This window comes from Bombina bombina, chromosome 2 (genome assembly GCF_027579735.1).
Source record: "Bombina bombina isolate aBomBom1 chromosome 2, aBomBom1.pri, whole genome shotgun sequence".
Taxonomy (NCBI): domain Eukaryota; kingdom Metazoa; phylum Chordata; class Amphibia; order Anura; family Bombinatoridae; genus Bombina; species Bombina bombina.
Window position 1 is genome coordinate 167,843,844 of NC_069500.1, and position 16,145 is coordinate 167,859,988.

At 36.3% G+C, this 16,145-nt stretch overlaps 2 protein-coding genes across 3 annotated transcripts in view; one reads left to right on the forward strand and one right to left on the reverse strand.

Moving 5' to 3' along the window:
• Positions 1 to 511, reverse strand: part of CENPK (centromere protein K) — a 210,546-nt gene extending 210,035 nt beyond the window's left edge. Inside the window, exon 1 of the mRNA XM_053701331.1 lies at positions 382 to 511. Within this exon, the coding sequence (XP_053557306.1) occupies positions 382 to 384 (3 nt within the window). The 5' untranslated portion in view covers positions 385 to 511. The remainder of the gene's footprint in view (positions 1 to 381) is intronic.
• A 39-nt stretch (positions 512 to 550) lies between these two features.
• The window catches only part of PPWD1 (peptidylprolyl isomerase domain and WD repeat containing 1), a 32,959-nt gene continuing 17,364 nt past the window's right edge, over positions 551 to 16,145 (forward strand). Inside the window, exons 1-3 of one of the 2 annotated variants that reach the window (XM_053701333.1) lie at positions 551 to 746; positions 4,188 to 4,290; positions 8,587 to 8,687. In XM_053701333.1, the coding sequence (XP_053557308.1) occupies positions 581 to 746; positions 4,188 to 4,290; positions 8,587 to 8,687 (370 nt within the window). In that variant the 5' untranslated portion in view covers positions 551 to 580. Of the gene's footprint in view, positions 747 to 4,187; positions 4,291 to 8,586; positions 8,688 to 16,145 lie in introns of those variants that run through there. The other variant, XM_053701334.1, reaches the window with a different exon arrangement.

Consider the following 16,145-nt stretch of genomic DNA (forward strand, 5'->3'; position numbering starts at 1 on the left):
CTCAAGTACACTTCTTTGTTAAATATACTATAATTTTAGCCTTTTTTCAACTGCAATTATTTTAGTAATTTCGTGCATTTTATGTAAGGTTTGTCTTTAAACCTTTTGTCAAAGGCTCACCAGTTCAGCTAGCTCCCATTACGGAGTAAAGGGACTAAATGCATAGTTATGTACAAGCAATATTGCATTAACAAAATGCTCTATAACACTTTAGAGCATTTTGTAGTGCACATTTATGTCTCTTTAAAGTGCAGTGGAAATGTGTGGGTCTTGACAATGGGTTATTATACAATATGTACAATAATACATTAATGTCAACAGTGAGTGCAAACAATTCATCAAAGTGATCTCCCATTATACAGTTTAAATATTACACGTTACCATAGTGACAGTGTAATTCCAGCTCCCTGGCCTCTGGTTTCCAAAAATCTGTCTATCAGTTACAGCTGCACAGGTACTGGTGGCATTCCTAGGGCACCAAACGAAACAAGCGCGCCTACTGCTGATAGGACTCCATTCTAATAGCGTCATCAATAGCAGCCGAGTGTGCGGGTCGCGGTGTGATGACATAACGTTTACTATGGAGGCAGAAAGGAAAAAGAGGGGAAGAAGGAGCAGTAGTGGCAGTAGCTCCTCTGGTAGTGAAGATGAGCGGCCGAAGAGGAGAGAGGAGCAGGATAAGGACACGGAGGAGCGATGGGTGGGACCGATGCCTGCCGAGGCTTCGCAAAGCAAGAAGCGGAAAGGTCAGCTGTAGTTGCTGAGCAGTTCTGGGCTTTTTAGAGTGCACACTGTATACTTATTTACTGTTATTATACACTGATGTGATTAAGCCATTTATCTTGGGATTTTTAATCGTGTATTTTATGTGTATATGTATGTTTGGGAGAAATGCTCATATGAAATATATTATGTTTACATGACAGGGTCATGAAAAATATTAGCATTTATGCTTTACACGTACCTTTTCAGAATTTTTTTTTTTTTAAGTATTTTATCTTGTATTTGTCCTTGCAACCTTAATTGAACAGACTAATGCTTTGCATAACAGATGTTGCAATCCAACCCCCTTTCTATGTCAAGCTACATCTAATATTATGTGAGCAATACAGTAATAATTGTATTCTCATTTAAAGATGATCACTGGAAGTGTATCAGAAGGACCTGTAATGTTTAATAACTTTTTTTTTACCTGTTGCTATAGGATTAAAGTTACCCATAGTATCATTATAGGGATACAAAACCCACATTTTTTTTTCTTTCATGTTTCAAATAGAGCAGCAATTTTAAGCAACTTTCTAGCTTACTCCTATCAATTTTTCTAAGTTCTCTTGCTATCTTTTTTTTTTTTTTTTTAATTTATTTAAAAAGCAGGATTTTAAAGCTTAGGAGCCGGCAGCATTTTAGGTTCAGCACCCTGGATAGCATTTGCTTATTGGTGGCTAAATTCAGCAAACCAATAAGCAAGCATAACCCAGGTTCTAAACCAAAACTTGCCTGGCTCTTAAGCTTTACATCCCTGTTTTTTAAATAAAGATTGCAAGAAAACAAAGAAAATTTGATAATAGGAGTAAATTAGAATGTTACTTAAAATTCCTGCTCTATCTGAATCATTAAAGAAAAAAATTGAGTTTAGTGTCCCTTTAAGGATCAACTTAATTTCTAAAGGCTTGCAAGTACCTTGTGTCCCTGCTTTTTAAATTTGTAGGAGATTAATATAACAAGACATGTTCACATAATAGTAGATCCATATTCATCTAGAGAGTATATGTATCTTTCTGCTTAGCAGACCATTTAAAATAGTGCTGGTATTTCAGGGCTGGACTGACCTTGCTAGGATCAGACTGATATACTTCAGGAAAGTTCTACTCTGTGAAAAGCACAGTTTGGCTAAATGGCTGCTCTTAGGTGGTAACTCGCCACAGAACGAACTACTGTTTATTCCTGGTACACAGTACTTATTCTTCTCTTTCTGTATGTGTAAAGCTAAAATTGTTTTAAAGGGAACCCGCAAGGCAGAACATGCTGTGATCTGAGATGTCGTCCCAGAAAATGAAGCATGTCTGCATAAAGAATGGGACACATGCAGGAACTGTTAACACTTCACTTTGCAATGCTGCTCCACATTACAGTTCTCTTCAAACAGCGCTGTGCCCTGGCTGCACTGTGTAAGTCTTCCTTAAAGGGACACTAACCCCACATTTTTTCTTTCATGATTCAGATAGAGCATGCAATTTTAAGCAACTTTTTAATTTATTAATATTATCAATTTTTCTTTGTTCTCATGTTATCTTGATTTGAAAAAGCAGGTTAGGAGCCGACCCATTATTAATTCAGCACCTCGATAGCGCTTTCTGATTGGTTTGCTACATTTAGCTACAAATCAGCAAGTGCTATCCAGGTGCTGAACAAAAAATGGTTCGGCTCTAAAGCTTACAGTACTGCTTTTTCAAATCAAGATAACATGAGAACAAAGAACAATTGATAATAGGAGTAAATTAGAAAGGTGCTTAAAATTTCATGCTCTATCTGAATCATGAAATAAATAAATTGGGTTTAGTATCCCTTTAACACAGTGTATCCAGAACAAATTGCTGTTTAAAGAGAACAGTCAAATAAGGAGCAGCGCTGGAAAGCAGCAGTGCATTTATTGTTGACTGGCTCTCAGGGACTGAACAAAATATATTTATTTTTTTCTCTCTGCAGCTAATTTGCAATGCAATTTTCAACTGATGCACTATATTTACTTAAAAAAAATGCTTTATTCTCCAGTCAATCAACACATTGCAACTGAAATAATGCTTAAGTGTAACTGCCTAATTTAGAATTTTATTTTATTTCAAAATGACCTGCAGACATTTTTTTTTTTGAGTAATAAAAATATCATAGCAGAAAGTGAAGAAAAGTTCTGCCTCTAGGCAGGGCCATGTAAATGATATATTAAAGGGACAGTCAAGTATAAATTAAACTTTCATTATTCAGATAGGACTTGTAATTTTAATCGACTTTCCAATTTACTTTTATCATCAAATTTGCTTTTTTCTCTTGGTATTCTTAGTTTAAACTAAACATAGGTAGGCTCATATGCTAATTTCTAAGCCTTTGAGGGCTGCCTCTTATCACAGGCTTTTTAAATCTCTTTTTAACACAAAGAGACAGAAAGTACACGTGGGCTATATAGATAACACTGTGTTCAGGCACAGGGGGTTATTTCAGATCTAGCACAACACAATGCTAAATTTAAGACAATAGATAATAAAAAGTCACAGTCATGTGATCAGGGGGCTGGAAGAAGGTTCCTAGATACAAGGTAATCACAGAGGTAAAAAGTTTATTAACATAACTGTGTTGGTTATGCAAAACTGGGGAATGGGTAATAAAGGAATTATCTATCTTTTAAAACAATAACAATTCTATGGTTGACTGTCCCTTTAAATGCAATACCTTAGTCAAGGTCTCTGGACGACAGGCAATCTGTTGCCCAGGGGCTGGATCTTTAGGGTTTTTAAGATTAACTGAAGAATGCAGCTGTACAAATCCTCTTAGACAAAATGAGAGCATTGTCCTATATCATACTCTAATTTTGGTAGAAACCAAACAATCCTGCAGTAGGTTAAATGTGGTTCTTAATTGACTCATCCGTTCATTTCCAAACTATTTTCTTACATATTGTTTATGGTAAAAAGATATCTTTTTGGGGAGAATGAAGCCAGATTGTTTTTCCATTTCCTAATGCAATGTTGATAAATGTGTAGCTATAGTTTGCTTCAGTTATCAAGTCAAGAGTATGCCTATATGGGTACTTTCTGCTGATTTTCCTTCACTAGGCAGCTTGAATGCACTTTTGAAATTATTAGTCTGTTTATTCTAAACTTCATAACTCTTCAAAAATTATTTCAGCCGTGTGGCCTGATGAAGTAGCCGGTGGGGGTAGTGTCATAAATTGATTTGCACAGTTTAGCATTAACTGATTTAATTAAAATGTGTGCAATAAACATTTGGCGGGAAAAATATTTGCTCATTTTAGCTAATATTGACTTATATTATATTTTAGCTGGGTTGGTCAAAATCAACCTGGTTCTGTGTCCATTAAATATGTCCTGGGCAGAACACTGAAATACATCTTTAACATAGAGTTGTTTTAAAGAAATAACATTAGTTTGTGACTATGCTTATCTATCTTCCAGTTCTGGAATTTGAAAGAGTCTACCTGAGCAATCTTCCAAGTGCATTGATGTATGAGCGCAGCTACATGCACAGAGATGTCATCACCCACATTGTCTGTACAAAGTAAGTGATACTAAGTTCTTAGAGGTGATGAAGACAAACACCATGGACTTCTTGCATGCCTAGAATAACCGCAAAGCTTTCCTAGAAACAAATTGAGCTTATACTTTATAGGAAATGTGGGCAGACTTGTTGGACCTATGGTTTTTATCTGCAGTCAGAATTTGTTTCTTTTAATAAATATAATTTATTAATTGTGTTCCTGTACTACTTAACTGAACTATATATATATATATATCATCAACTTCTGTTTATTACATATTAGGTACAAAAATAGCACATCCAGATAAAACTGTAAAAAAATATAGCTTATGGCACCAGATTAAGCCGTAGTGCTTTGCAACAATGCAGCGGTGCTTAGTAATCTCTTCATACAGCTATAGATTGTTCACGCACAATAAGACATATTGAAGCTATAAAAACTGAAAATGACATCACAAAAGATACATAAAATGCATAAGGTACTGGCTCATCAGTAGGAAGAGAATTTACAGCAGTCTAAAGAATTCTTATGGTTTCTGTCGGCCAATGAGGAAAGAACCCCTGCAGCCTTGAAAGGTTAAACCAATAATCCCATTCATAGTGAAATACTAGACAAATACTCCTTTAGTGCCTGGTAAAATGTCCTTGGTCTTCTAGTTGGCACACCTGCCTTCTCAGTCTTATGGCCCAAGACCTATAAAGGTAAAGAGGCAGTCATAGATTCAAATAACTGCAGCAGTTATGGAACCCCTAGAACTCCCTGGGATCCAGGTAAATTGATATTTTTTTTGTGGGGGATTTTTATTGTAGTTTAAGCCACTATCTCTGGGAACCAAGAGGTTAAATTGAAGTTAATGCTAAAGTGCCAGTTTTTTTTAAAATTTGATTAAAAACAGGGGCACTTTAATTCATCAAAATTTACATTTCACTCCTGTTGTGAAAAAACTTACCTTTTAATCTTGACAGCAGCTCCAGCTTCCTCCACTCGTCGCAAAGCTTCTTCCTGGGTCTAAAATGAGGAATCCGGCTTCCTCCAATCACGGCGTTGAATCAGACACTGATTCCCCCGGGGGGAAGCCGTGATTGGATGATGACCTATCCATCATTTCTGACATCAGAAATGGCTTGCGACGACCGGAGGAAGCTGGAGCTGCTGTGAAGTTTAAAAGGTGGGTTTTTTTGGGGGGTTTTCTGTTTTTTTTTTTTGTTTTGTTTTTGATTTTTTACATAACAGGAGTGAAACGTAAATTTTGATAAATTAAAGTGCCCCTGTTTTTAATCGAATTTTTAAAAAACGGGCACTTTAGCATCAAAATTTACATTCACTTTAAAATATGTTGTGCAGAAATAAGTCACTATAGTTTATCGGTTATTATGCCACTCAGTGTTAAAGGGACATGCTAATGAAAAAGTGTTCTAGTTCAACTTTTTACACAAACTCCTTGCAACGTAGGTGTGCACATAACTAAAGTCCTGCTCTGGAACACGTTTGCAGTTCCTGAGTAGGACAAGGCCAGTGATTGGTGGATACATGCTGTCAGGAGCCTATAGCAACCAGTAGACATGCCTCAGGCTTTGCTCCAAGCTAAATCTTTCATGTTCACTTGTTTTTCAACAGTTTGGTGCTCTTCTGTTTTGTTAGAGCAGGGCTAATATCTCATGATGCCCCTTAGTGCGTTTCTGACCATTGCAGCATTGTGAAAGGGGCTATATACAGTATGCAGAAAGAAATATGTTTCTGCTAGAAGTAAAGTTATTTAAAGTGTTACAGGGCTTTTACATGCATCTATTGTTGCATTCAAATAGTTATTTCAGGAATATTTTTTTTTTTATATATATATATATACATTTATACTGGCAGTAAAATTAAGAAAATACATTTTCATGGTTTATATAGAACATGCAATTTTGAACAATGAACAACTAGACAAACCTTTACTCTTAATTTTTCAAGACTCATTATCCTCAGGCATGGTACCCCAGGATTGGCGTAAAGCTGATGTGGTGCCACTCTTCAAAAAGGGAAGCAGGGATGATCCAGGAAGCTATAGACCAGTTAGTCTGACATCAATAGTGGGGAAGATATTTGAAGGGATTATAAGGGATTATATTGATGAGCATATTCGTGTAAACAAGATTATGAGTTCTAATCAGCATGGCTTTAGGAGAAATAGATCATGTCAAACTAATCTAATTAGATTCTACGAGGAAGTAAGTAAAAATATAGATAAAGGGGAATCAGTTGATGTGATATACTTAGATTTTGCAAAGGCATTTGATACAGTGCCACATGAGAGATTAATGCACAAAATTAAGGGACTGGGAATAGCTGAAAATGGTAGCTCATGGATAAATAACTGGATAAAAGATAGGGAGCAACGAGTAGCAGTAAATGGATCATACTCAGATTGGACAAAGGTAATCAGTGGCGTCCCCCAGGGATCAGTACTGGGCCCTGTTCTTTTTAATATTTTTATAAATTACTTGGAGCAAGGATTAAATAGCGACATCTCTATTTTTGCAGATGATACTAAGTTAAGTAAGGTCATTAGGTCAGAGCAGGATGAACTCTCTTTGCAAAGGGATTTGCTAAAATTAGAACTATGGGCAAGTGAATGGAAAATGAGATTTAATACGGAAAAATGTAAGGTTCTACATTTTGGAAGTAAAAATAAGCAGGCTATGTATTTTTTAAATGGGACAAGACTTAGCCAAACACAGGAGGAAAGGGATTTGGGAGTAGTAATAGATAACAAGCTAAAGATGAGTGCACAATGCAGGGCAGCGGCTTCAAAGGCTAATAAGATACTAGCATGTATTAAAAGAGGCATTGATTCAAGGGAGGAAAGCATAATTCTGTCATTATATAAAGCCCTGGTAAGACCTCACCTTGAGTTTGGAGTGCAGTTCTGGGGACCGATTGCTAAAAAAGATATTGCAGAACTAGAAAAAGTTCAGAGAAGGGCCACAAAGCTAATAAGGGGATTGGAGAAATTAACCTATGAGGAGAGGCTAGCCAAACTGGGTCTGTTCTCTTTAGAAAAAAGGCGCTTGAGAGGTGACATGATTACTTTATATAAATATATTCAAGGCCCATATACAGAGATGGCAGAAGCTCTTTTTATTCCAAGAAAATTGGTTCTGACAAGAGGTCATAATTTAAGGTTGGAGGAAAGGAGATTTAATCTCCTGCAACGGAAACGTTTTTTCACTGTAAGAGCAATAAAATTGTGGAACTCATTACCAAAGGAGGTAGTGAATGCCAATACCATAGATACATTTAAAAATAGTCTGGATAAATTTCTGTATATAAACAAAATTCATGGATATGATTGCTAGTATTAAATGGGTCACATTTTAATGGGGTTATTTAAGCTTAACTGCAGCTTTTTGTAAGTATTTTAGATTTGTATAGGTTGAACTCGATGGACTTCAGTCTTTTTTCAACCTTATCTACTATGTTACTATGTTACTATGTTACTTTCAAATTTCCTTCTATTACCAAATTTTTCTTTCTTTATTTTTTTTTTTTTCTCCTTCTTGGTATCCTTTGTTAAAGAGTAAATATACATAGTAGACTAGTATAATACTAACTCAGAAGCGTGCACGTCTTGAGTACTCTATGGCAGTATTGTCTGTAACACTGCTGTAAACACTGCTGCCATAAAGTAGAAACGACACATGCACGGTCCTGAGACTACGTAGATAAACTCTTCAACAAGGGATACCAAGAAAACAAAGCAAACTTGATCATAACATTAAAAGTTCCTTAAAGTAATTGTAAATTTTAATTCATTAAAATGTACAAAGACGCTTAATTTTTTTAAATACATACCTTTGCGTTATGGTAAACTTAACACCGATCCTCTGCCCGCAGCTCCTGCTTTCTTTAGCATATGGATGACTAATCTGGCTTCCTCCAATAGATGTGTGCTCCACATTCTGTACGCCAAAGTGGTCACGCAACAATCAGAGTAAGCCAGAATTGTTATCGATCTGCTAAAGAAAGCAGGAGATGCGGGCGGAGGATCGGCGTTATGTTTATCGTAACGCAATGGTAAGCATTTTAAAAATAAAGCGTCGTTGTAAACGTTAATGAATGGTGACCCCGTTTTTAAGATTATTTTTTGATACTGGGCTTTAATTCAAGTTTACAATCACTTTAAAATGTCATGCTCTTAGTAATGAAAGTTTAATGGAGTTTACTGTTCCTTTTTAAATTGAAAAGGAAAAAAAGAAAAAAGGTAGTTAGATGGAGAGAGAGGAAGTTACTAAATTAAATTTGAAATGAATTGATCATTTTTTCTTTTTATACAGGACAGATTTTATTATAACAGCTAGCCATGATGGGCATGTCAAATTCTGGAAAAAGGTAGAAGAAGGAATTGAATTTGTAAAACATTTTCGCAGTCATTTAGGTAAGATAGGGATTCATCTTTTTCTGAAAAGTTTATTCAATATGCAGTGTATTAACCATGTTCTTGCCAAGTTTAAAGTGGTGTAGAAGGAAAAAATAAAAATAAGTTGGAAAATATGAATGAAAATCTTACAGGAAAAAAACAAACAAATGTCCATTGCATCACAGTGTCCTGTCCTGGGTGAGCACTTTACAAAATGTCTGTAAGGAACATGCGCATTTTGTGTCCTTTGAGAACAGGGACAAGTAGATCTTTAGAGGTATTAGAAATATTTATTTTAAAAATTGAAAAAAGACATAAAGCAGTGCACTGGGAACAACCTATTAATTAAATACCTAGCTCTGTATACAAAGACTGAGCAACTTGGTTTCATTTTGTTTTTCCTTATAGCTAGAAAAGGGAATTTAGTTTAGAAATAAAACACTTGAGCATTTTGTTTTTACATTAGAATTCCCCTTTAGGTTTAGCATGGGAAATGTAGATCATACTGACAATCTTCACAAATGAATCAACTGTATCTCCCTAACTTCTATTTTAGCACATATAAAAATGTTTATAATCTATGTTATGTAATCTACAGTTTAAGATTACACACTGAATCAGGTTCTTAAAGGGATATGAAATCCAAAATGTTTCTTTCATGAGTCAGACACAACATAAAATGTAAAAAAAAAAAAAAGTTCTATTATCATATTTTTTCCTCATTCTCATGGGACAAAATGTATTCTGAAGCACTGCATGGTAGGAAAAAGTGCTGCTATGAAATGATCTAGCAAATATAACGGCTATACAACCTTAAAGGGACATAAAACCCAAAAATTCTTTCATGATTCAGATAGAGAATACAATTTTAAACAACATTCCAATTTACCTCTTATCTAATGTGCTTCTTTCTTTAGATATCCTTTGTTGAAGAAATAGCAATGCACATGGGTCAGCCAATCACACGAGGCATCTATGTGCAGCCACCAATCGGCAGCTACTGAGCCTATCTAGATATGCTTTTCAGGAAAGAATATCAAGAGAATTAAGCAAATTGGATAATAGAAGTAAATTAGAAAGTTGTTTTAATTTGTATTCTCTATCTGAATCATGAAAGAAAAATATTGGGTTTAATGTCCCTTTAAACTCCACAATATTTTTGTGTGTAAGAAAGTGCTATTTAAAGGGACTTAACTCAACATTTTTATTTCATCATTTAGAGATGGCATACAATTTTTTTAAACTTCCAATTTACTTCTATTATCAAATTTTCTTTGTTTTCTTGCTATCCTTTGTTGAAAAGCAGGAAAGTAAGATCAGGAGCATGCACGTGTCTGAAGCATTATATGGCAGCACTTTTACAACAGTGTTATACATTAGCCAGAGCACTAGATGGCAGCACTATTTCCTGTCATGTAGTTCTCCAGATATGTGCATACTACCTATTTAGATATTTGTTTAACAAAGAATAACATGGGAACAAAGCAAATTTGATTATAGAAGTAAATTGTATTCTTTGTATGGATCTTAATGCAAAAAAAAAGTTTGATTTTGAAACAATCACTATGCGCATGACTGTACACAGCTGGTCAGTGCTATAGAAGCTCACAGGCTAACAAAGAAAACTTGCACTACGAGAGTGACACACACACGGGCATGGGAATAAAAATGTAATAATAAAATCCTAAATAACAAATAGGCGGGATCAGACTGATGCTACAGGAAAGTTCTTCTCTGTGAAAAGCATTACTGGGCTAAAAAGACGCTGCACCCAGGTGGTAAATCGCCATAGAACAGGCTAACAAGTTGTTGAGCTGGTTGTTCGTTCCTGAGAGTATGGAGAAATTTTTCAAAATTATATGTTAGTAATTTGAAAAAAGCAAGGGATTAAAAGAGCACACAGAACGACTGTTATTAAAATATATTCCAATTTATTTTCCCAAACACATATAGTGAGTTACTAAATTTGGCCAGGCCAGGCAAAAGTAACTTAAGTTTAAAAAAGAACAAATCAAGGTAAGATAGAAATGAAGAGTTAACTGCCTAAGCATGCGTATGCTAATTTCTATCTCAAGTAGCTAACATCACAGGGTATATATTATATGCATATATATTATAGTATACACAGCTAGTCAAGCGTGCAAATATCACACTGTGAAACATAAGATAGAAGGGTGTACTTCATTAAAAAGACAAAGCAAGATGAGAGCATATACAGGCTTAAAGATATACAATTCACAGCCTATTAATCAAACGGTGCATACACTTATCAGATTAAAGCAAGAATAGTCCGTATAATGAAATACGTATACACAAGTTCCATGTGTGACAAGGTGTAGGAAATAATATCCTTGTAAAACAGGCAACTTAGCTTTTGTGTTTTGGTAACCTCTTAGCGGGTGCACCGCTCACACGAAGCCTGTGTGTTGGCGTCTGACGTCACAAGAGAGGAGTTTCCCAGTTGTCACCGAAATCCAATCCGTGGCTTGTTCGCAAAGGGGTGTGTATGTAGGCTCGGCAAACGGCTGATGAGAAAAAGAACCAGGCTTCTCCCAAAGCTTTGCAGCAAATGCCGTCTGTTTCAAGAAGTACCACAAAAAACTTCAATCTTCTAGATACTGTTATAGATTTAAATTGTTTTATGCGTAAGCTAACCCTAAAAAAATACTTTACAACCAATAAAGATGCTGATTTTGAAGAATTACAAGAATTTTCACCTCTAATTTTGGGTACCATGTGTGACATTAATTTTGATGAGGCCAGTGACTACATGTCCCTTTTAGAATTAGAAATGGAGACATATAAGGACAACTTTGGTTTAACCAGAGAGGGTCAGAGTTTTAAGCCTCCTTCAGTATTCTACCCGACTAAATCAAGGGGTAGTGTTTTAGAGGCCTTCCACCACCGGGTAGAGACAGACCTTAGGTCTTTATCTAATTCAGTATCAGTTGAAAAAGTTCATTCTAATCTTTCCTTTAGGCAACGTGAGGCCATCAAAAAGCTTAGGGGTAAAGAATCTGTTGTCTACAGACAAGCAGATAAAGGAGGAAACATTGTGGTAATGTGGAAGGCTGAGTATTTGAAAGAAGCCAAAAGACAGCTTGAGGACAGAGAGGTATACTGCAGACTTGATGGTAATCCGACAGGAGTTTTCCAGGGACTTGTGTATCATATTTTGGATGATGGTAGAGAGGAGGGTTTCATCAATGAGTTGACCTTTGAATTTTTGTATGTTGTGGAACCTATTGTTCCAATTTTTCACCACCTTCCAAAGATACACAAGTCCCTGGAAAACATTAAAGGTAGGCCCATAGTATCAGGGATAGGGTCGCTTTTGGAGAGGCTATCCACTTGGGTTGACTCATTGTTACAACCCATATTAAAACTACTTCCCAGCTACATACGGGATACCAAGCACCTCTTGAGGTTGTTGGATGATGAAGTCTGGTCAGAGAGTTTTCTATGGATTACAGTGGATGTTGTGGGATTGTATTCTACAATCCCACATGATAAAGGCCTAATAGCAATTCGCTTCTTTCTTGACAAATTTACCAACTTTGAAGACAGCTTTAAGGATTACGTGATAAGAGTAACATCTTTTCTCCTTAATCACAATTACTTTCTGTTTAATGGTGAGTACTATCTCCAGAGGCGTGGGACAGCCATGGGGGCAAAATTTTCCCCATCTTACGCCAACCTTTATATGGGTTGGTGGGAGCTGTCCCACATCTATGGAGATAGGAATCGTTTTAAAGACTGTATCCATTTTTTCAGGAGGTATATAGACGATTTGGTCTTTATATGGAAGGGTACAACTTCACAGATAGAAGACTTTGTAAAATTTCTTAATGATAACTCAGTTGGTTTGCAATTCACCCATGAATTTGATTCCAAGGAAATAGCGTATTTGGATGTGTTACTGAAAGGCAACTGTGCAGACAATAAAATAGAGAGTGAACTTTATCGTAAGCCGCTTCAATCTAACGCAATTTTACATGCTAAAAGTGCACATCCGAAGCACACTGGTTTTGGAATCATCAAGGGTGAATTCATCAGAATCAAGCGAAATTGCTCAGAACAAAGTAGCTTTCTACAAGAGAGCATTAGGCTTAAAGAGAGATTCCTACAGAGGGGTTACAATCACTCCGCTATAGATAGTGCTTTTCAGCAAGTACTCCAAATAGACAGAAAAGATTTACTGCAGGAAGTACCTAAGAACAAAAGGTGTCATGATAAGAGTAAACTCACTTTCGTGACCACATTTTCAAATCAGTATGAACAAATCACAAGCATCATTAAAAAACATCTCCCCATTTTGAAGGGAGATAAGGATTTATATGATGTGATAATGAAAGGTTGCAACTTTGTACCAAAAAGGAACCGCAATTTGGGTAACTACCTTTCTCCTAGCCTGGTCACAGAAAAGGCCATAGGAAAGAGTCATTGGCTCACCAGCATAGGCCACTACAAATGTGGTTTTCACACGTGCAAAGCATGTGGCCATGCGTGGGTAGCCAAACAGTTCCAATCATGCGCCACACAGAAAGTGTATGATGTTACAGGTTACACTAACTGTAGGTCAAGCTATGTGGTCTACTTGGTGCAGTGTGTGGTCTGCCACATGCAATATGTAGGCATGACCACCAGGGAGGCCAGAGTAAGAATACGGGAGCATCTAAATGATATTTCATCTGAGACTCCATGTTCTGCTCTTGCGGCACACTTCATTGAGAGACATGGTGGTCATGTGGCCTCATTCAAATGGATGGTCATAGAAAAAGTTAGGAATCCAGTGAGAGGAGGTAATTTGGACCAGCTTTTGTCCAGAAGAGAAATCTTTTGGATTTTCAATTTAAATACCAGATTGCCTCAGGGATTCAATACTGAGGCAGACATAATTAATGTTTGGAAATAGAATTTAGTGTCTTATCACTTATATTTACACATCCCCACTATTAACTGTTTATGCCCATTAGTTCTATTATTATTATTTTTGAAAGTTTAAGATACATTTAACCTCTATAGTAGTTAAATTACTTAAAATAGGTATCATTAAATATTGCAAGTAAGGAGACATTGGTGAAACTTTTCGCCTAGACATTAGTGAATGTTTATTTAAACTTCCATTGTATATTCGCTCCAGGTGTTCTTTTATAATTCACCTTTTGAAATTTAATGTCCGCCAAAATATTACTATGGGCCTTTACATCTTTTTACACTTAAAATAGACTTTTGTATTATTTAGTTGTACTTGCAGCGAGTCTAATTATTTTTCATTGTTTAAAGTTACATAATAGTGTCTAATTTATTTAGAGTAAATTTTCACATAAATATGTGATTACAAATTAATACACAATGTAACACTTGTCAATATTATATGAAATTACAGTCCTCAGTAGTATAAGGATGTAGCTTTAACTTAATACATAGTTTATATGAGTGTTTATCTGAATGTTAGATTTCAACTCAAGACTTCAATGGTTAATACAATCAGAGATGTGTAAGATGTATCAGGTTACACTAATGATGGTTCACAGGTGTTTTTCATACAAACTAACATATGAGCCTATAAAAGGTGACAGTATATGGTACTATCTAGGTATCTGATGACGGCTTAGGCCGAAACGCGTCATACCAGACAGCTTATACTTGCAAGTATATTATTTTTTTATCTTGCTATTCTGCTTGTTTAAATTTAATAAATGCTTTGAGAAAATATAATATTTCCTGTGCTCCGTTTTTCATTTGTGACCACAAAAAACATACACGCTTTCCACCACTTGCATTTACTTGTGTTATAGCTGATAGATGAGATGACTCTGTGTCCGGCTATACTGGGAAGAAACCAGGTCTCCCCTCAGCGCTGCTCACTGAAAAGCCGTTACTCTCTACCAAGATGTACCGTCACTTGAAGCGCAGCTCTCCCAACTGCTTAAATCACTTGCACCGTTGCAGGAAATAGAGAGGGATTACTTTGAGTTCTCCATCTCATAGTTTACTGCCGAAAGGAAGTAGATAGGGCAGCACTCCATTCCAAACTGGTATATGGTAGCCATGCGAGCTAGAAAAACATATTTTGCCCAAGAAATGTTCATGAAAATACAGGAGTTAAGTCGACCTTGCTCCTGAAACAACACCCATAAGTGTTGCAAACACAACAATACCAACGACCGTTTCACCCCCACAGCCAGTGTGTGTCTCAGGGGTTCATCAGGGTATACTGAAATCCACTCCGGACTTACTCTATTTAAAGGCTCACCTGGTATCCCAGGTGAACCTAATCACATGCTAAATTTGCTCTTCTCAGAGCTGCAGTAGCATTACTACCCTTAATTAGCTATTAAGTTTCAAACAAAATAGATAGAAATGGATAAAGGGGGCTAGCCTAATTCCTTAACAAAGCCCCAAATCTCATCCATTTTAAACTAAAGTTACCTATATGGCATATACTCCATCCCAAATATATTAAGATTAAAAATTATATAGTTTTACAAGAAGCTGGCATATTCAAGTTTATCATTTAGACCTACTGGGTATCTGGTTCCTAGTTTGTAAATCCATCTACTCCTCTTTTTGTAACAAAACCTTCTCATTATTACCACCCCTTCCGTTTGTGATACCTTTATCAATTATAGTGAATTTCAAAGAATCCACATTACCATTGTGGAAAGAACAAAAGTGTCTTGCCACATTGGTATCCCTGGCATGTAGAATGTCATCTCGATGTTCTTGTACCCGGTCCTTTACGAGTCTTTTGGTTTTTCCCACGTAAAAGACCCGGCACGAACAGCGAAGGAGATAAATAACTCCCTCTGATTGGCAGTTAAAGAAAAATGTAATGTCATAGGAGATCCCCTCTTGGGTGGAGAATTTCTTGGTGCTATCCATGTGGGCACAGTACACACAGTGCCCACAGGGATAGCTACCTTTTTATTCCCCTATCTTTCCTCAGCCAATCAGAGTTGGAGTGGCCTCTAGTGAATTGACTTTTCACTAAGATATCCCTTAAGCTTCGTGCTTTCTTAGCCGTCATAAGTGGTTTTTCGCCCACTGCATATTTGACCTTTTCATCTAGCATTAGAATGTGCCAGTTTTCATTCATTAGTGATCTAATCCCATGCCAATGGTCATTAAATCTCGTAATGAATCTAATCTGGCTCTTATCTGTGTTTACTTTCTTATTATACAGAAGAGCATCCCTTGGAGTCTTACGTGCTTTCCAAAGTGCCCTTTTCAGGCATTTATTGGAATACCCCCTTTTGAGGAATCTAAGCTTCATAAGATCTGCATGTTTATCAAACTTTGCCAAGGAGGAACAGTTTCTCCTCAAACGGAGAAACTGTCCATATGGAATCCCCTTGATCAAATGGGAGGGATGACCACTACCTGCATGCAAAATGCTATTTGTGGCATTTTTCTTTCTAAAATTCTCTGTGACAATTTTCAAGCCTTCCTTTTTAATCGTTATGTCAAGAA